The 20,961-nt window shown below is 44.0% G+C and overlaps 2 protein-coding genes across 6 annotated transcripts in view; one reads left to right on the top strand and one right to left on the bottom strand.

Annotated features, from left to right (window-relative positions):
- Window positions 1-4,130: 4,130 nt before the first annotated feature.
- Window positions 4,131-14,688, bottom strand: scara3 (scavenger receptor class A, member 3). 2 transcript variants are annotated; one of them, XM_019870734.1, is made up of 12 exons: window positions 14,234-14,688; window positions 8,611-8,646; window positions 8,402-8,482; window positions 8,200-8,319; window positions 7,999-8,079; window positions 7,809-7,918; window positions 7,461-7,705; window positions 6,690-6,909; window positions 6,452-6,540; window positions 5,942-6,134; window positions 5,675-5,852; window positions 4,131-5,610 (listed from the first exon to the last, which is right to left on the bottom strand). In XM_019870734.1, the coding sequence occupies exons 1-12, from the start codon at window positions 14,238-14,240 to the stop codon at window positions 5,123-5,125; spliced, it is 1,848 nt and encodes a 615-aa protein (XP_019726293.1). In that variant the 5' UTR covers window positions 14,241-14,688; the 3' UTR covers window positions 4,131-5,122. The 2 variants fall into 2 exon arrangements, with proteins under 2 accessions (XP_019726293.1, XP_019726294.1); XM_019870735.1 differs by having other exon boundaries at window positions 8,438-8,482; window positions 14,234-14,685.
- Window positions 14,689-17,637: 2,949 nt separating this feature from the next.
- The window catches only part of clu (clusterin), a 9,012-nt gene continuing 5,688 nt past the window's right edge, over window positions 17,638-20,961 (top strand). Inside the window, exons 1-6 of one of the 4 annotated variants that reach the window (XM_019870739.1) lie at window positions 17,749-17,764; window positions 18,947-19,111; window positions 19,666-19,823; window positions 19,971-20,119; window positions 20,339-20,509; window positions 20,717-20,887. In XM_019870739.1, coding sequence (XP_019726298.1) covers window positions 19,709-19,823; window positions 19,971-20,119; window positions 20,339-20,509; window positions 20,717-20,887 — 606 coding nt within the window. In that variant the 5' untranslated portion in view covers window positions 17,749-17,764; window positions 18,947-19,111; window positions 19,666-19,708. Of the gene's footprint in view, window positions 17,765-18,128; window positions 18,146-18,946; window positions 19,112-19,665; window positions 19,824-19,970; window positions 20,120-20,338; window positions 20,510-20,716; window positions 20,888-20,961 lie in introns of those variants that run through there. The other 3 variants (XM_019870738.1, XM_019870740.1, XM_019870737.1) reach the window with 3 other exon arrangements.

Raw genomic sequence — 20,961 nt, 5'->3', positions numbered from 1 at the left:
TTGAATAATTTATGGCTATGAGGATATTATTCTTCTGTGGCTTTTCTTTGTTCTGTCAGCCACAGAAACGAGTTTGAAACGTTGATCCAAAAGTGACAAATATTTACTTAGGTCCCTGAACTTGGGCGTCGCTAAAGCCATGCTGGCCCTCAGGCCTGTTTGGAAAACCTGAGTCACCATCGCAGATGGTTGAGCGCCGGCAAAGTGTTGAAAACTGCTAGGAAATAAGAACACATTCACCGGCTCCCATCATGTGGCTCCTGTAACTTTTGTACCAGTCAGTGGCCACTCCGCTTTAAATGGTACCATCACATGTGCACACAATTAATGGGACATGGACTTTGACCCCAAAGGGTTTAGAGGTCATATCTATCTTCCAAAATAAAAGAATGTCATTTCTGCTATTCATTTATTCATTCCTTGTTAAAAACTTGGGAAGCAATATCATTGGCAGCAGTGCCAAATGATCTGCAAACGGTTAGTGGTGGTCTTTATCTTGCTAGATTTCCATAACTATAAAACACGTTCCCCTTGAAGTGGTATGGTCACTCACTCACTCACGTATGCGCGCACACACACATGAATGGGCACATGATAAATATACCAACCATCATGGTGGTCATCCGAACATCTGCTGGTGGTTGAAAATGCTGAATGTGGACCACACACACCTACACACCCCATATAATGGCTGGAGCAGGACTTGTAGAGCACACACACACACACCCACACTCACACACAGAGCTGACTTTCGGGAAGAGGTGGTGCACACTCATGTTCAAATCTATGGACAATTTAGAGCTTTCGGTTTCATAACTTGCATGTTTTGGGAATGTTGGAGGAAGTCGGAGTTCACAAGCACATGGAGACCTAATCAATATCAAATCAATTCAAAATGAGATTTGTAATCTATTATGCAAAGTAATTTAAAAAAATCATAATCATTATCATCATCATCATCATCGTCATACCCTTAAAAACATTAAATGCAGTTTTTCCGGGTTTAGTAGCGTGCAAAAGGGTTGGCAAACACATTTTTATCCACTTGGAGCAAGCTGAAGAGGAAGAGTCAGCTGCTGTGTCCAGATGAAAACATGCACTTTCAAATGGTCACAGATACAAATACCTGAATCGTTTCCAACTGTTCAATGGGAGCTGTTTTTATTTCAGTGGATTAAGGAGAGAAATCTGGCCAATCCTTAAAAGGAATGCTTGGCCCATTTGAAAGAGAAAAAGAGACGATGGACGCACAAAGTTCGTCGGCTACTACCTTGACAATCCCACCATGTTTTTGTGGTTCAGTCAAACTAACTAGCTAAATAAATAAAACAGTATATTATATTTTAGCCCCAAACCCAACACGGTTTTGCAGGTTTCTGTTGTAATGCATCAGGCGATGTGCGGTGCTCAGCCGCCAGATTCTTTCATATCCAATTCAGGCGCTCTCGGCCGCGTCCCCCATTGTGCAGCGGTTCGAGATGTTCATCTGCACAACTGGCAGTGATTCTCTATCGATCCTTCCCTAAATGAAATTGCTTGCTAATGGATAATATGAATGGAATAGATGGCGTTCCATAAGGGTTGTCAGTTTTCAGTATTTATTTCCTCTTTTTGCTATTCATGGGAAAACAAGAGAACCTGCCCCCGCTGGCCCCCAATTCTCCATCCCAGAGAATAATCCCGTCGTCCCACGTCGTTTTCTATGAGCTAGAAAATTGTCTGCTCGAGTCAGGTTGGATAAACAAGCAAAAATACGACGCTCCATTAACTTTATTTTTTTAAACGTTTTGTTAGCATGCGGCCTGCGCTCTACTAGTTTCTTACAACTCAACCTCAAACCAAATAAATGAATGCACCCCACTGTTTGTTTGGTCAGTGGTTACAGAATGTCTGAGGCAGGTTTTTTTTTTTTTTTTTTTTTTTTTTTTTTTCAGGTACCATACGTCTGGTTGCATAACAGAGATATTTTATTTGGATTTGTAATCACTAACATCCCGTCTGCGGCGAGGCTGCTGCACTTCATCAACAAGCTCATTCTCTCTCTCTCTCTCTCTCTCTCTCTCTCTCTCTCTCTCTCTCGCTCGCTCGCTCGCTCGCTCGCTAAATCAGAGAGGGAGAGAACAGCGAGTGCGAACAGAACATTTGCAAAATGTCCAAAGGCGTCAGTTTAAGCCAGCTGCAGCTGGACTCTGTTATTTCTAAAACGCACTGAGGGAAATGAGGGAGTGGTTTTTATACTGCTGCTCCTCCGTGCGACTGAAGACTTGTCAACGCTTATGATTTCGGAAATGCCATTGAGTCATCAATGATCCATTTTTAGTGTGTGTGTGTGTGGGGGGGGGGGGGTTATTTGCATCTCAAGTCCTCTGGTATACTGTATGCATGTGGATGTGTGTGGATCTTTATTGAGATGGAGTTCATTGACACCATTTCTGAAAGCAGAGCTTTATAAAAATTGATATGTAATAATTTAGAGTACTTTCATTCAAAGCAACATCCGTCCATCTAGCCATCCATTTTCTAATCCGCTTATCCTCATGAGGACCGGGGGTGTACTGGAGCCTATCCCAGCTGTCTTTGGGCAATAGGTGGGGGACACCCTGAACTGGTTGCCAGCCAATCAGAGGGCACACATAGATAAACAACTCATACCAATTCCAAACAACTACATGATGTTTTTTTGTTTTTTGTTTTTTTTTTTCAGTAGCATTTTGTAGTGCTAAGCAAGCTTAGTTAAGACAGTAAATCAAAATGGTCCCCACTTTTTAAGAACTGTGGCCAGCAGGAATAAATGAGCCTGTGGGTCAGACTCTTAGACTGGCTGAAGCGGTCGGAAAGTGTGAAGCGACAAATCCGCCCACTGTTGGCCTTGGTAGAGTCCCATTAGAAACTTCCCGAGGCTGCACCGGACAGGTTTCTGTTGGTGAACCATGATGGTGTCCATTCGCCACGCACAGTTCTTGGTCTTTGCTCACCTTTTGCTGAGAGTCAGCGGCGTTGTGCAGCAGCAGGTGTGATTCCTGTCATCGCTCACACACAAACAGAATAATAGCAACCTTGGAAGGCTTGCGTTGTTTCAGCTGCCAATGTAAAAAGCTCTTTGGGGGCCTGTCAACTCTGCATTTAGCGCACATCTTGGACTGCGGGAGTGTGTTAGTTAGCGTGCGTGCTAATGGACTGGCTCATTGGGAGCAGATGGCAGGTCTTTTGGGGAAATTGTAGGTGCTGCACAAAGAGCGCACGGGGAGAGGAAATGTCCACAGAGGAAGCGAAAACTTAACGAGTTGTCTCCCTGGGCTTGTTGCAGATGGTTACGACACGAACTTGCACTGAGGACTTGTTTGGGAGCCAACTTGCACCCCCTTTCTCCCCTCTGTTGGACTACAGTACAGTTTTCTGCGAGAGAAATGATATGAAGGATTTCAGGGAATGGGATTATTGGACTTCAACCTCTTGCAATATGATAACGCTCAAAAGTAGCTGCCAATACAAGAACAGTGGAGGAAAAATGAAAATAAGAGCAGATTCCTGCCAATATAAACACTCAGGAGGTTTCCCCCTTCGAAATTTCCCATATTTCTTAAGTGAACCTCAATTTGATTGTGGCTGCCTGACAGTCTGAAATATGAAGTGTTGCACATTACTCTGAGTGATATGAAATCTCAAAAATCCCTGTCGTGATTCAAGGCAATGGGGTGAAAGTCTCAAGTGTAATGAAAAATGAAAGAAAATTGCGACCCTTTGTAAATGGAGGGGGGTATCGGCATGACATTAGAGAATGAGAAATATCTGCCAGATAGGCCTGCTTACATTTATGATGCTGTGCTTTCCATTACATTGCATTATGCGGTATACATTTTTTTTTTTTGTAGAGTCACTGGCACAGTGCGATTTTTGACAATCTCTTTAAGTCAGAGGCGGAAAACCAAAAAAATGCGAGGGGAGCCACCGACATGTGTTTTGAGTTAATAATAAAGCCGCTCCCTTTCCTTCGGAGGGCAACAATAATCATGTTCTGCGAGTCGGATACAAGCGAGACCATCGCTTCAACGTCTACTTTTATTGTTGAGTGCAAGCCAGTTGCATTTCATGACGGCACTCACTTTTATGACAAAAAAGAAATAGTAAGGTTCTCTATTTGTGTTTTTATTTCTTTGAGAGAAAGGATGTTTCCAGGTGTAACATGAAAAGTGATGAGTCTACTGTCACAGCAGAAGTACAAACTGGGTTAGTATATAATGCTATTTTTAGTCTGTGGACAAAATACTTCAGACCTTATTCCCATTTGAGGAAAAACGACCCATATGATGTGTTTTGTGGTGAGCGCTTCGCTGATTAGCCTTAGTTGTCGTCAACGCCAGAATCAAGAGTTTTTGTTCACACTTTCAACTGGATAAAAAAAAAAAAGGCAAATAATTGCCGCATTTTCCTTGCTTTTAACCAGCATAGTGTTCTAAATGTTCAATAATAAACTATGCAAAAAAAAATATATATCTATATTGGCATTTGTATTTGCACAAACGCTGAAGCAAAAATGACATTTTAAAGCGCACCATTGTACATACAGTATTGTAAACTGCCCATGGCCATTGGAGCGTTGAAAATGAATTGTTCAACTTGACATAGCACATGCTAATTTCATCTTCAGAGTACCTGCTCCGAAAAAGCCACAAAATGACCAATTTGTCAGCTTTCTGTGATGCGAGCACTTCAAAGGAAATGTGCTTTGGCATCAAGAAAATAGGCGCGAACCAAGACTACTCTGTTTGAATTTAGCCGTAATCCTCCGGGGCATCAACAATCTTCATCATCACCTGATTGAAGTTCAATAACAGCCATGTTTTAGGATTGCTTACTTGTGTGTTTTACCCTGGAAAAAAAACCCACACACACTTGTTATGATCTATCTTTGCAAGGTGGCTGAAGACAACCGATATAAGACAATAATGCAATGTGTCAGATGATGTTCAGTCTGTAGGTAGTGCTCTCTACCCTTGTTGGCAATATTCATCCGCGTCATTTTCAAAGGTCCTGTTTTAATCAGGTCTTTTCGATTGGGTGGAGTACCACCTCTTGAATTGTTCCAATGAACTTTCCCGAGTCCATGTCCAAATCTAGTTGGTTACTGTCTTTTGGCTCCAGCAGCAGGTTGGCTTCTCTGCTGCGTCCTGGATTGATCAAGGGAGTGCGGTACTCCTGGAGGCCCAGGAGTTCCTGGTGGTCCGGGGGCCCCAGTTGGTCCTGGTTTCCCTTTGGGCCCCGGCGGTCCAATTATACCCGGTAGTCCTGTTTGGCCCTGGATCCCTGATGGACCTCTTGGTCCCGGGACCCCGGTTTTACCAAGTGGACCCATATCACCTTTCTGGCCCTTTTCACCACGTGGTCCTGGTTGGCCGGGGCCCCCTTTAAGTCCTGTGTTACCTATGGCCCCTCGACTGCCACTAGGGCCAGGTTGACCAGGTGCACCTCTCGGCCCAGAAGAGCCCTTTTCTCCTTGCGATCCACGGCCTCCTATTGGGCCTCGATCACCTTTCCCCCCGGTCAGTCCTAGAGGTCCTTTTGACCCAGTCTCTCCGCGGTTACCTTTAGGGCCGGGTGGTCCTGGAGCACCTGTGGGTGGATGAATGCGTGAAAGTGAGACGGGTTTTTTTTTTATACACCACACTGACTCTACCTCTTAATATCGTGAAATTCTTGATCAGTTGCGTATGGTGAGTGTCCACCAGCTTCATCTCCTCCATCACCATGGACAAGTTCCTGACATCCACATCCAGACGTACATTTAACAACATGTGCTCCTGCCTCAGTGCGTCCGCGGAGTTCAGAAGTAACAAGACGCTGCTGTTTAAGTTCTGCAAGAGAGCGAGAGAGAGAAAAACCCGTGAGGATGCGGTCTGTCTAAACCATCAGAACCAATTTGGTGTTTCTGTGTTGTCACGACCTGCATATCTTCGATTTGTCTGCTCAGGCGGCTCTGGCAGGTGGAGCTCTCAATGTTGATGTACTTGTACATGCTCTGGACATGACTGACGGTGGCATTGATGCTGGATGAGATGGTTTCAATCTCCATCTCGATGGAGTTCAGACGCCCATCCAAAGCCAAGAAACGTTCTCCAGTCCGGTTTTCGTAGTACCTAATGTTGATGATAACCGTTTTGTATGGGGGTTTTTTTCAGTCTGAATTTTGAGTTGTGTGCCTGCAGAGTGGTAACACAAAATTGTGGGCACCACTGAGGTCCACTGGTATGAGATGTGGTGTCATTCAGAGCACGAATAAGAGCCAGAGAAGGGTCAGTAATAAGAGCCAGAGAAGGGTCAGTAACTGCCATTGTACCCAGTGAGGAGAGAATATACGCCTATAAGTATTTTTTGCATTCCCCGTGGCAAGTGGCAAATCTACGGGCAAATCTATAATTGATAAACGGGGGATTAACTGCAGTGCCGAACATACTTGGAATGGTAGTGCAGGTCGTGCATGTTCTCTTCATGTTCGTCCATGGAAGTTGTGACGTTGTCGAGTTGCACCTGCAGGTTCATTACCTGAAGAGGACATGACATCATCTTTGACATTCCTATTCACAGGGATAGGTACTGAGCCCTCCTACGACTAGTGAAAATGTTCAGAATTTTAAATTATCCAACTCAAACAAACCACTTTACATGAGAACATTAGATTCAGAAACAAGCACCTGCTGACTGAGTTCGTAGTACATCTCCGAGGAAATGGAGATTCTCTGGTGGTCCGCGACGATATTGTTTTGCAGGGACCGTAAGATTTGGGTGTTGCTGCTCGCATTGGATTTAATCATGCCCAGAACTTGAGTGTAGTTCTGCCAGTCACTGGTCAACTTCTGGAGGACCAAACTCTCCTCGTCTGATTTCCTCTGCAGGGCATCGATCCACATCGTACTACAGAGGATAGATCACATCGACAAATGATTTTCTGCGATGACAACAGCTAAGATGTCAGCAGGAAATACATGTTCCCGGTTAATATCGTGCACGTGGAAAGAATGAAAGGAACATATGGATGACAAGGTCCATCAACTGGAGTTTCAGTCTGGAATTGCTGTTCTTCTTTCTTGGATTCTGGCCGCAAAGCAAATGATTTCCATATGTGGTCCTTCAAAAGTGAACCAGTGCTGACTCAGAGGCTTCTAAAATGTCAGCAACATGTGCAAGGGGTCCTCGGTTTATCGTAAAGATTTGGACGTCAGATGTCGCCAGACGACAAAGTCATAATTGCCGTGACTATTTGTGCGCAAAACATTTCTATGCCATCGATTTAAAACAGTCAACCGAGGGGGCCTTCTTGGATTGCATATTCTTCATCGGCATGTCTGTCCAGAACCGCGGAATTTTACACGTCAGGTCCACCGTCAACCAATGACCGCTTCCGCCTATTATAGATGAGCAAGAATTTTGACCCGCGCCTGCACGTCTCACAGCGTTCCACTCACCTCAGTGCCACTGTTGTGTTGATTTGCTGCGCAGTAGCTTTGACATCATATTGATCTTCTGTCAGAGTCTTCATTCTCTCTTCCGTTTCCTCCAGCACGTCCTTCCAGCCCTCTACCTGGTCTTGGTATCCCACCAGCAACTGGTTGAGAAACTTAATGGACATGACGTGGGTCTGCATATCTGTGCTAAGCTGTTTGCTAGTGGCTGTCAGCTTGGTCTGAGTCTGAGAGGCTTGGTCCAGGACCTGAGAGGTACAGCAAGCATTATATCGCCGGCATGAATATTTTGTAAATCCTTGTTATGTCATTGGACAAGAGGATTTCAATTCTGCGGTGGTCCCAAGATACCTGCTCTTGTCCCAGGAGCATTTTTTGGATGTCCTCAAACTCCTGCTTGAGCCGAGCTATCTCCTCGCTGTACAGGGTCACATCCAGACAACCTGAGCAGTTAGTGATCTCTGAAAGATCAAGATGGGCATTTATGTAGACAGACCGCCTGGGAAACAAGTGGGTACGATGCACAGCGGAGGAGGATTACCGTCGAGGGCTTTCTGAGCGCTGGCGATCTTCTTTTCATAGACAAGCTCTTCCTGGGAAAGATAGTCCACCTTCCTAAACACTAGAGAAAGAGCAGTTTGGGGAAACTGTATCACGATATCACCACCATATCAAATTGTCCCATGAAAGCTTTCGCCTGTCGCCTTATTGTATTTCATTTCACAAATCAATCATAACTCACCGAGTGATGCCAGCACTACCACAATGACGATCAGGAATGCCACTAATGCGTAAAGGATTTTGACAGCCACTTGGAGGGAATGACTCTGCCGGCACCTCACACAACCTCCTCGAGTGCGACCTGCGCACGGCATCACATGGACGTATTCCAGATCAGTGTTGCATAGCTCACATATCATGCAAAACAATCGATTTGGGCTCACAAGTTGTGAATCCACTTGTGTGCGTGCGGCCTTCACCTCTGAATGGCGGTATATCCTCTTCCTCGCCATTGATCTCCTCCTCTGCAACATACGATTGAAAACAAGATGTGATGTTTCGTTGTGATCCATCTGCTCATGATCACAGCTGACTCCATCACCCACTCTCACATCAATCAATGCTGCAACAAAAGACCGAACCTTCAGATTACCTTTAAAGAGCTGGTTCTCATATCCTCCGTAGCTGTCTGTCAAGGAAAGAAAGACGTAACAAAGATGTAAGAATCCCGCTGCATGGAACAGCACACACAAATCTAAATACTGTAACGCATTGAAGCATGTGCACATGACGTCAGGTCAGGAAACCACATAGCAGACGCACAAGAAAACCTGAAAACTTTCCAAGGGGAGGGGCGGGCAAATGATGAGAAACTTGTTATGCTGTTAAATTATGCTTATGTAATGACTGTAGACACGTCACAGACTGCAGGTCAACATTGGCACTTTTTCATGGAAACGTAATTAATATTACACCAAAATACATGCAAGGCTTTTCTATGTTATTCAATTTCGAGAGCGAAAACACAGAGTAGTTTAGTCTTACATGCATGGCCTATTTGAAAAATCTTTCAGCCCGGACAGAGAGAGTAAAACGTTCCTTCAGCAGTTCTAGGTGCAATGTTCGAAGATTTTTGTTCCAGATTCTTTTTTTTTTTCCCCCACCTCTTTTCCCAGAGTGCGAATCATGCACAAAATCTGCTAAGTCAATCGAACGCCTGACATTCTACACTGTGACCTTCATTCAGTGTGAGAACGTTTACTTGCGGCCACAGTAGTACATCTGCTGGCGGCTGCAGATGTGGGCAAGGAGGACACCATACAAAAAGAGAGACCACGACAACCAAAGAGTGATGACAATCAAAAATGATCATGATAAAAAATAATAATACCCAAGAAGATAAGCATATGCGGTAGTATGTAAATATTTGACCGTAAAAGAACCATATGCCGTGACCAGATTCTTCAAATCAGGTACAGCAGCAGGAACTCTTCAAGTCGCATCCACAATGCATACTTGAGGGTTTTCCTTTTTCGCATTCTGGTTTAATCCAAGCACTTAACTATTGTGGTTCTTTGGACTTGGCCTGCAAATTTAAAGTATCATCAGCACATTGTTTATGACCTAATTGGGTATCCACCCTCAAATATTTGTCGGCTCTGGGTGTCTTCCCACCCTCTACCACACCGGCCCTTTCTCCTTTGCTCATGTTTTCATTTCTCCCTGTGCGAAAAAAAAAAAAAATAATAGTCCTCCCGTCTGACTCGTTAGTGAGGAAGCGGACGGGTCCAACACACACATAGCGGTGCTGAGCTGACAGCGGCACCACAACAGGGCCTGTGCAAAGTCACACCTAAGCAGCTAAGTCACAGCCAAACCATGTGGAACCACTAAAAATATATTGAGCTCTTTTTGAATAAGTGGCCATTTGCATGTAATTGGAGTGTACGTATGACATAGCTAGCTTGAATAGCAATAGTGAGACCCCTCTTTTTTATTATTTTTTTTAATGGAACCTGTACAGCCATTTATGATTTAACATGATTGCATTAAGATTGCAAGTGTCCCATGACTTTGGTCTTTGCAGAGTACAAGCCGTGCCTAGTTGTCAAACGATAGAACTGTAGCTTGACACGTAACATTATGTAATAAACGCACCGTTGTGCACAGCATAGCAAACATCCACGTTGTGTCCAGACCATGGATGGAAAACGGGATGGGGAGCAAAACAAGTGCACAATTTAGCCTTGAAAAGACTTCGACGATGTGTAAAGGGTTTTACCACCAAGGCTGGAAAATGTCTGCTCTTAAGTCTAATAAATTGAAACATTTCCTTTTCTGACTCAGCGCCGGTGCAGGATCCAGCACAAACCAGATGAACTCCATGAGAGTAAAGAGTAGCTCGCATCTCTGCTCTGGAGAGACATCGTGTCTCATCGAGTGTTTTCAATCGATGATATTTGTGGAATGGATCCTATAAAACCGTAGCTAGCTAGTGCTAATGGCTTTTATTTGCTGAACGACAGGAGGAACGAGGCGTTTATTTGAAGGAGGTCTCTTTATGAGAGGAGGCCTTTATTTGTCAGTTTATTGGTGGATGGGAAAATTGCCTTTTCTGTGTTACATTTGGCAGAAAATGCGTCAAACCGCAAGCATTGTTTTTATTCCTAGTCCCTCTCAATAATACAATACTCGTCTGCGGCTTTGGTCTGCCTTGGGGTAGCGCGTAGGGCAAAGAGGGGGAAGACGAACTCGCTGATTTGTTCAAGTGACGACACGCGGTCTCTATTAGAGCACAGGCTACGATTTGAGGATATACGGTCGGTCGCTATTGTTGAACAGTGATTTTGTATGCCTTACTTTACAGCGAATAATAATCCGGATAACTATTGTGTCACGAATGTGACAAGTGTCTCTGGTGTATTACATATTTTGCAGCTACATCAAAATCACTTAGTTGGAGGGAATTACTGCGAAGGGGCTTTGTTTTTTTGCCAACCCGGGTTCGACTGTTATTGCAAGTGGGCAAAGCGGCGCAGATGGCGCTCTGTGGCGGTGCAACGCACCTATGAAAATAGCAAGGTTGGAATCTTGTGAAACGCAGACAAATTCCACGCAACTGTAAACCACAACGTCGGATACAGTTTCTAAAAATGACGAGCCCGCTCTTCTCTGTCAATCGGCTTTGCTCGTTTGAGCCTGTGCGGGGTTTTGCAAATGGACGGCTAACCCACGATTGAGAATGTTGGGCAACAGTTGGACTGTTTGTGTTTACGGACATGCACGGTAACAACTATCCTTTCCTATTTTGAACTCTTACTGAGCCGAGATGTAAATGAAAGCAGGACTCCAAAGATGCTCCAAGTCAGATTAGAGGCTTGGACGCACAGTTGATTATTTAGAAGACCTCGGACTTGAATGTACGTGTGGTCTCCTCAAAACAACTGTAAATATTTGGAATTTGTTGCCCTGAACTATGAATAGAGAAGTGAAGGTTCTCTTCCAGTGGTTGGGATATTTGAAGAGCTCAAACCTGTGAATGTGTCGTGTTGTCACTTTAAAAGGGAAAGAGTGAGAACGAGCCTCGATAGTTGAAGCCATTTTTTTTTATTTTTTTTTACCCCAATCCTGTGAGGAATGTATCAGGCAGCATATTCTGGCAGCAAGACCGAGCCTCTGAGAGAAGAGAGAAATATGGCTCAAGCCATTTTTGGGGTACAAAAAAATGATTTAATGGCTTCATGTACTCATCATGTTGCTCAAAATCCTTTACATCCTCACTTGAACAAATCACGCAAATCCACTGTTGAACATAAATTCAGTACGAAAAATGATATAGTTGGTATTTGGTTCAGAAGAAAAAAAAAAGTATTACATCGGCCATTATTTTAGGAAGGAGTGTTAAATCATAGAGATATCGGGTAATAAGTTACGTACAGCACCCATGGGGTTCTCTTTCTCTTTCCCTAAAAAGGCACGCCTGTCCATCATCCTGAGACTCTCCCACTGTGAGCCCCCCCTTTGTGTGAAGAATGTATGAGGCAGCATATTTAGCTCCGGGTCAACTGAGCTGGACTCGCCCCTCAGAAAAAAAAAAAAAAAATTCTGGGAAGCCACATCAACATACAAAGTAGCTGCTGTAGTCTTTGGCTGAGGAACACGCTTTGCGTGTTCTTTTTGAGTTCATTTGCCGTGCCGCCGTGTAGCTCCAGAGCACTTTACCAACCCCGCCAGAACGCCAAGAGAGCAAGATGGGCGTGATTACTATTTACTGGCAATGTCCAAATCCAAACACAATCTCACTTCATGTGAAACGGCTTATAATCGTTCTGTGACGAACAACTGCACGGGACCACTGAAATAGCAACGAGATAGCCAGAAAAGGTTAATTACACTCAGGTATTCGGATGATATTTACTCCTGCCTACGTGTTTAAACAGGAAAAGCACAAATGAAACGTCCGGCATAGAAATAAGGAAAACAGTGCGGTTGGGTTGTCAAGGTTATCATAATAACAGGAACTGGAAATAAACAGACGCGTCCCACTCCACGGGCTCGGAGTTGAAGGTCAAAGGCAGTTTGGAAAAAGGTGAGGCTTTATTTGAGGATGTTAAAAAGCCATCCCTTGACACAAACCATCTGTTGCAATGGAAAAAAAAAACACCGTGCTGGTATATGACCTGACTAAATAACTTCACTGTGGATAGATGACGCTCCCGAACAGTGGTTGGGACTTTTTTTTGTTTTTTGTTCGCCAAGGTTTTCCTTTCAGATTCCATTTTCTTTCCAACTGCAATCACACAGATAACAAAAATTCTTTGTGGTTTAATAAAAAAATTTTGGGAAAAAAAAAATGTTAACTATCAACCAAAACAGCCAGTAAAATTTCCATAGCCATGTGAATGTCAGGCATCTTAGCTCCCTTGAAATGCACTGTCGAAATCGAATTAAATGATGATGATGATGATGATGATTATTATTCTTGGCCACTAGTTGCTATGAAGAGCTCATAGGATACGTTCTTACCTACACCGGCGTAGACCAATGTCCCATTTATTCTCACTGCTGCGTTTGAGCCAGTTAGTCTGTATTATATATAAAATTAATCTCGCATTAGGGATGAAAGAACCAACAGCGCCAACTGCTGGATTTTACTCTGCAATGCCCCCGATTTAGCTATGCTACAGTTGCATCTGCTCTTTTTTTTTTGTGCACAATGATAAACAGACTTACATCATTTCAAGCTGTAAGCCCACATGTGGTATTCCCTCCCACTTCCTCATCCCAACTGTATCCTTGAAGTCTCTGTTGGGCTTTCAGTCAAACCTTTGTGGCTCAGCACAGAGCTCGTGTGGGAATCATGTAATGCTCCTGCCCTCCGCTAAGCCCCCCCCCCACCCCCCAACTTGGCAAACTTTCCCCTTCATACCACGTTGCTGCAAACCTTATGTTCTCTTGCTCTCTTAAAGAGGAGTCAAGATGTGGGGAAATCTGGCCGCGGCACACAGCACTTTTGTCGAAGTCACCGAGATGTAATAAGCACGCACACGCAGACATTGAAAAAGCTGACAAATTGTAGCTTCCCACCCAAGATCAACAAAGTAGTACTTTCTCAGGATGGTTGATGTGACGCATATGTGCTATTTTTACAGGTGCCGGATTCCATGTTGCAAAGGCAGGTAGCTTGCTAGGATATTCAGCCATCCGTTTTCTATACTGTTTGTCCTCATTATGGTCGCGGGTGAGCTGGAGCCAATTCAAGCTGACTTTTAGGAAGAAGTTGGACTGATCACCGGCCAATCGTAGGAGCACATACATCACAGACAAACAACCAAGCCGTCAATGGCCCTTGGTCCACCGGTTACATAGCCGTTTCATTTTTCTGCCTGTCACTATATGCCACGAGCATAGAGAGAGGAAAAAAATGATCAGTTATCGCTTTGGTCGAGAAATAAAACTGGTCCAATCAAGTAAAATTGTATTAAACCTGTACGGCCTGGTGACCGAGTGGTTAGCGGGTCTTCCTTACAGTTCTGAGGTCACGGGCTCTATGTGGAGCATGCATGTTCTCATGTGAGAGGAAATCAGGAGTACCCAGAGAAAGCTCGCGCAGGTACTCGAAGAACATGCACTTTCCATGCAGGGGAGCTGAGATTCAAACGCTGAACATCATAAAGGTGCGAAGCACATTGACATGTGCTACCCCCTTTGATATCATTTTCCATATTATGTCCATCCCCAAAAATATATACATACACATTCTAAGTACACTTTACCTTTCATGGCTCCTCACTTAGGCTCGCTGATGCTCAGCTTGACGCTTGTGGTCAGAACGAACGAGAGCAGGTGAAGCTAAAGTAGTCAGCAGGTTGAGGCATCTGCGTTCATTTTCCCAGCTCCCCCCGCCACCCCCCCAAAAAAAAAAAAGTGGTGAAAGTCCCAAACCTCCTCAATGTGCTGCTTGGGTTAAAAAAATGCTGCAAAACAAGCTCATTCATTTGCATCTTAAAATGGGTAAAACATATCTAGTTGAATAGTGGTCTGACCGTAAGATGAGTTACAATATTAGTGTTTGAAGTGCTAAAAGAGCATCGGATTGGAGCTCTGTGATCTCATCCCTCTCCCATCCAGAGCCTGAGGAGACTAAAACCTCTGCAGAATGAGTCCATGGGCAACTTTCAGAGGGAGGGAGGAAGCAGGGAAGAAAAAAAATGAGAGAGGGAGAGAGGGAAACAAAGAAACTGGAAACATGAGGGAGGGCCTGGAACTGGGACAAAAAAAAAAAAAGCAAGGGGTAAAAAAGGGGAGGGTCCTTGTCTTTTGCGGCAGTTAATGACTAACAAATGTTTGGACATGACAGGAATGAGCACCTTGAATACATGAGGACTTACAAAGTAACACTAGGAAATATCTCGAAGGGAACACCTGCACATACCAGAGTCATAATTCCATTCTGGAGCTCTTCTCATTTTGCTGACCTCCAGAGTGCAGTCCCAAAAACTGACAGCAGGTGCTATTAGAAAATCACCAAAAAAAATGACAATATTGACTCAGCATGGTGTAATGTCTAGTCATGTTCCAAGCATCTTTGCTGACACTGAAGACCCATAGAGAAGGGGACACACATACCATTGCTGACTAGAGTCAAATAATAAGAAATAGTCATAGATTTATCTGAACCCCTGCAAGTGTTTAAAGTGTCGTACGAGTACCTCTCACACGACACCCGTTGAGGTGTTAGTTTAACATGTGAGGTGTGTGGACTGAACCACAAAAAAATGATGGGGTACTTTAGAAAGTGATGCAGACCAGCCAATTGTTCCTTTAAATGTTCCCAAAAATCTGCTAAAGTAGATCGCCACAAAGCTGCAGTTGCAGTCGTCTAACTCGGGCAAAAACTATTCAAGAAAACATTTTAATGAAGCAAAGCATGAATGCCCTGGAGGACATTCTCTGCAGTGACTGTAGCCAATTGTTTTTCAATTCAACGTCCTTTTCGGGTGACGTCGACATCGCTGAATTGCTCCGAGGCCTCGGGTTCCATTCTGCACAGCAGAAACGTATCCAGTGACAAACATCTCTCAGCTGTCCTTTGATCATGAAGAATTATATCGTGCCGCGTTTCTAAATCAGTGCACATTCCGACGCAAACACGCTCATGCATGTCACCCGACACAAAGCTGAAGCTAAATTGATACCAGAATCAGTCCAGATGCTTTTTTTTTTTTTTTTTTTTTTTTTTTTTTGAAGTCCATCTGGAGCCAATCAGTGGCGGCTCAGTCAATATCACCCAGGGGGCCTATTAAGCCGGTGATAATTGCGCCGTGTGCCAGAGGTGACTCATTAAGAAATTTGTGTTGAAATTCGTGCCATCAGTTAAGCCAGTTCTCTGCAGACCCTCATCAACAACCATGGAGACCATTTCAGTTCAGTGGTCGGCCAGTTGGACAAACACCCCCTCTAGAGCAGTGATTCTCAACTAGGGAGCCAGGACCCCAAAATGGGTTGTGGACAGGTTGTGAAAAAAATTATCGGACAGAACTTCCTGCAGCATTTAAACAACCCCTCATACGTTTAACAAATGTGTGCATTTGAAATATTGAATTGTGCCATATTCCCGTTCACAGTTGTCATGTTCATCCTCAGTTTCTTTAGAAGGTTTTTAGCAGCAAAAGGAAAAAGCAGGTCCCAGGCCAGGGTGGTAACAGTGGAGAATCACTGCCTTAACCTTAAAAGCTGTGTAAATAGCCCCAATTTTCTGATTGCATAAATCCACTGCCTCTGTGAACCATCTGGACTCTTTCATACACACACACACAACACCTACCCACAAAATGGAGCAAAACAACACTTAGCAACGGGTCACGCAACAGCTTTTCTGTTTAGTCACACCGGATCTGTGGCTGGCAAGCCAGCGACACTAACAAATGCAAAGTCCAGATGTGTTTCAGCTTCTATGCCGCTTCCAACTCTCGCCATTAGAGACACACATGCATGTCATTGTAAGACTGGCGGCAGGGATTAAAGTTACCTTTTGTCTCAGGTGCACAAATGAAGACCTGACAGTATTGGTTATTGTTGCAAATCAGGAGTTGACAAATTATAGCCGCGGGGGCCACATTCGACCCAATGAGCAAGTAAAGCACAACAAGGCGTTTTTGTGCCCAAACGTGTTACTTTGTTGCCTCACCTGGCCCATTTTTTCTTAAAAAATATCAAATATCGGCCTTGAGCACAAAAGTTTGCCCACTCCTGAGATAAAGGGTAAAGACCAATGCTTTAAAGTTAGGTGTATATTGTACATCGTTTACTTTATATCTAAGCCCTCAAAAGTAGGTATCAATTGTGAAATTTCAAGCCTCGATGTCTCAACAGGACTGTTCGATGATCTCTCAGAGTCGAGCGTTGCTGCCATCTAGTGTCATGTTTGCAAATAACACCCAGTTGAAAAGTGCAGGTTCCGCACACGAAAAACAAGTTTGAAAGTTGTTCATCCAAGTGTGGTACGCAGAGGCGGAATTTATTGGAACATGTGCATCATTCCCTTTCCTTAGCAAATGCCGAAATAATCAAAAGTCTAGTTTGTATTTTAAAAATCGATTTTATTGTTGTGTTTCGGTGCACCACCTTCACTTCTTTCATTGGAGTTGTTTTCGTCGACAAACGATTGTGGTTTGTGGTTTTCATTCAACTTTTGGGAAAGGAGCTGGTTGTACCATTATGCGTTGAGTCACCGTCGTCATGAGCGGCATGAATCCAATGTTTGTGCACATTTCTGTCTTGCACTGCCAGTAAATTACGACATTTCTGGAAAAGTCCTCAGACGCTTGGATGTAAAGTAGACAAACGAACAATAGGGAATTGCATTCAGACTTTCAAAATAACCATTTCAGTTATATGGAAATGAAAAAAAATGTGAAGGGGGTGGGAAATTAAACTGGAGAATTTTTTTCGGGCTGCAAAACGGCCGAGGGCAACAGCACACTGGTTTATAAAATGTTGGTCTGTATGATATTTTATTAGATATTCTACACATTATACATGCACATTTCATCAACGAATGACCTAGCTCATCTGTTCATTATTTGTCTTTTTTTATACAATGACACCAACAAGACACCATGACGACACTTTTATTTTGAAGGGAATCGCCGGAAACATTTTCCAGTATGAAAGGTGGCAGTTCGATAACGGTCTGATGAGTCACGTGTTTGCATGTCCCAGTTTTATCTGCTGCAGTATAAATAGGAGCAGCAAAGATGCAAAGCAGCTTCAGACCTCCTGGGCCCTGAAGAAGATACTCATAGGTGAGTAACAGCTGCTTTTATTTTGGACAGCCTGCAACAACACAGCTCGCAAAGTAAACACTCTGGCTATTTGCACATTAACATGAGCGCAACATCAATATGAATATTGGGAAGATCGCGCAAATAGCTGCGGGGTTCCAGACTTGCTGCAATGTTAAAACGCGTTCGTTATATTATGTCTTGAATGGTTTATGTCAGGGTTCGGGTGTGGTTAGTTGTATAAGCTGACAAGCAGTGGGACGCGTTCTGATGCGGCACTCTGGACCAGATGGTTGAACTGATGACTTGTTTGTTTTGCTTACTCATGGGCGTGACCTCCATCAATGGATCAGAACAAGTGGATTCAAGTAGATCAGGTCTGTACTGTATCCAAATAAGTAGGTGAGCAAATAGTTTGTACATTTTCAAACGTTCTCATGTTTTGAAATAACAACAATAATAAGAGTGATAACATAAAAGTATGCGCCACAATAATACATCCATCTGACATTGTCAGTGAAATTTTATATTTGAACAGGGGGGATTTTTGATACAACCCTCGTATTGAGTCTTTCAGACCATTGTGCAGATGTTTTGAATGACGTCGCCAATAACATTACAATATCGCAGTATTTGTTAGCGTTTTATTCAATTCAAGTCTTCAAACAAGCCATCAAGCATGCATGGCCTTGATCTGGATTTGCAATCTGTGAGTTGTGTCAGCACCGTCACGGCGCGCAGCCTTTATTTTTAATCCCATGGGTCGGCCTCGGAATTGTGAATCATCCCCCTTTTCTCTTTGTCAACCGTCTCTGTTTAACTCTCCCACACTTTGGCTGCTTTTGTTGGCATCCCCCCCGCGCCGCCCATTTCACCCCCTCCCTGCACCTCCAGGCTCACCCAGCCTGGATGATTTCACCTCATTAAAAGTGTAACGTAATGAAGCGACTAACCTCATTGTCCAGCTCATGCGCCGCCACAGAGATGGAAATCTATGACAGTCCTACTGGTGTTCCGAACCTGCTCGCAGCAGAGACAAGAGATGCGCAAACATTCTCAAATGCCGAAAACGTTGACTCACAAATTCATTCAGAAGGACAGTTCGTCGAAAGTCAGTCAAACCAAACACACTCGTTCCCCTGAATGAATGCAGCGGTGGACCGGAGGGACTGTGTCCACTTGAGGATGCCCCTCTTGCGAAAGGTCACCCGAGTGTGTGTTTGAAGAGGGAGAATAAAGGGTCAGCAGAGCAGACCGATCGGACGTCAGCAGAAACGGGTAAACAAGAGAAGGAGCTCGCCGCTCATGTTATGCAACGTCCAGCGGAAAGTCACACTTGGTGAAAGTCACACAAAACGCTGAACCAAGGTCAGTGTGGGGACACATGATGCTTTTTTTTTTTAAAAAAATATGAAAGCTTATAGCCCAACATAGATGTAAAATTGTTTGCATTCTACATTGTAGCTCAATTAAGATTCCTATTCTACTTCCTTCCATTGCCGTTATAGAGCCCAGTTGCTGTGCTTTGCCAAAGCTTTGTGTGACCCCTCAAGGCTATTTGAAACGGATTCAATTCACAGGAGTCAAAACAATCCTTATCGAAGCGATGCGTTGGCGGAACGGGCCTTGTTCTGTGGCCTCGCTTGGCTCATGGGTGCAATACGGGGACAGTGTGCGCCAGCCCTCATTCTTGGAATAACACTGATATTATAACACCACAAAAGGAAATAAATACAAGGAAGACAGAACGCCTGAAAACAGTTTAGTTTTGGGACAAATCAATGTGGTTTCTTATCTGTCACTTTTGCAACATGTAGAACCATCTAGTGTCTATAACGCGTCATTACAACAACATGAAACCCCAGTAAGGTGACCTCTGACACGAGATATCTCAATTGTGTTTTTGTTTTTATCATCGCCAGCATTTCTCATCATCGCCTGCTGGCCCTGTAAGAGTCGGAAAGGATGTTGATGATGATGATGATGAAGATGAGGAAGGGGTCCAAGTCGCTGGCTGTGGTGGCTCTTTTTCTGGCCTGCGCCACCTGCATAGTCCCCCCCACCAGTGAAAATTTGAAACGTAAGATCCTTTAGCCACCTGTCAGATTTTGTACGCTTTACTGAAAGTGAAATACAAATATACAAAATATATGATGACTATAAATTCATGCTCAAGTGCCCCCCCCCCCACACACACACACACAACCTTCCCTTTCTCTCTCTGCAGAGATCTCACAGGAGGGAGAGAAATACCTGAATGTACAGATTGAGAATGCCATCAATGGCGTCAAGGAGATGAAGAATATGATGCAGAAATCTTCACAGGATCACAAGAAGGTTTTGGACGAGCTGGAGAAAACCAAGCAGAAGAAAGAGGTACAGATCCTCCTCAATCGTAATTCTTCATCTTTTCAGAATATTTTCTACAACCCCCTCACACCAACATAGTTCCCTGGTACAACTGCGTCCAAGCAATTCTATGAAACGGAATCGCAAATAGGCTAGGGAGCGCCGTAGTTCTGTCCATCAAAGACCAGGGAGTGTGGAAAAACCTGTAGAGCCCTGATCTCAACCCACATTGTTGTGTTGTCACAGGAGGCCATGTTGGCCGCTCAGGAGATGGAGACCAAGCTCCAGGAGCAGGAGGAGGTCTGTAACGAGACCATGAAGGCCCTGTGGGAGGAATGTAAGCCATGTCTGAAGAAAACCTGCGTCAAGTACTACTCCCGCACGTGTAGCAGTGGGTCTGGGATGGTGGGCCGCCAGGTGAGACGTTATTGTCCAGTAATAAAAAGAATAATATGAGATTATGACGCCTACAGTCATTAGCTTTTTTGTTTGTTTTTAACAAAGCATGAGGTGGTTGTTGTTTTTTTTTTTTTTTAAATAAATGCAGCTCACATTCTGGTGTACATTGTAATCTGAATTAAATGCATGGATGAGGTCAGATCTGATGGTTACCCCCCCCCATAGTTGGAAGACTTGCTGAACCGAACGTCTCCCTTCTCGATTTGGATCAATGGGGAGAGGATGGACACGCTGGAGCAGGAAGGCCAACGTCAGAACAAAGAGTTCAGGGAGTTGGAAGACAAATACTCGGAGATGGCTGACGGAGTGGACGGCATATTTTCGGACAGTATGAAGGTAAGGGAAGGCTTAGCGCTAGGGTGGGGCACAAACCTTTGTGCTTGGATTGCTTTTTTTTTTTTTTTTAAGTG

This window comes from Hippocampus comes, unplaced genomic scaffold (assembly GCF_001891065.2).
Source record: "Hippocampus comes isolate QL1 unplaced genomic scaffold, H_comes_QL1_v1.1 scaffold243, whole genome shotgun sequence".
Classification (NCBI taxonomy): domain Eukaryota; kingdom Metazoa; phylum Chordata; class Actinopteri; order Syngnathiformes; family Syngnathidae; genus Hippocampus; species Hippocampus comes.
This window is presented reverse-complemented; position numbering and strand designations above follow the sequence as displayed.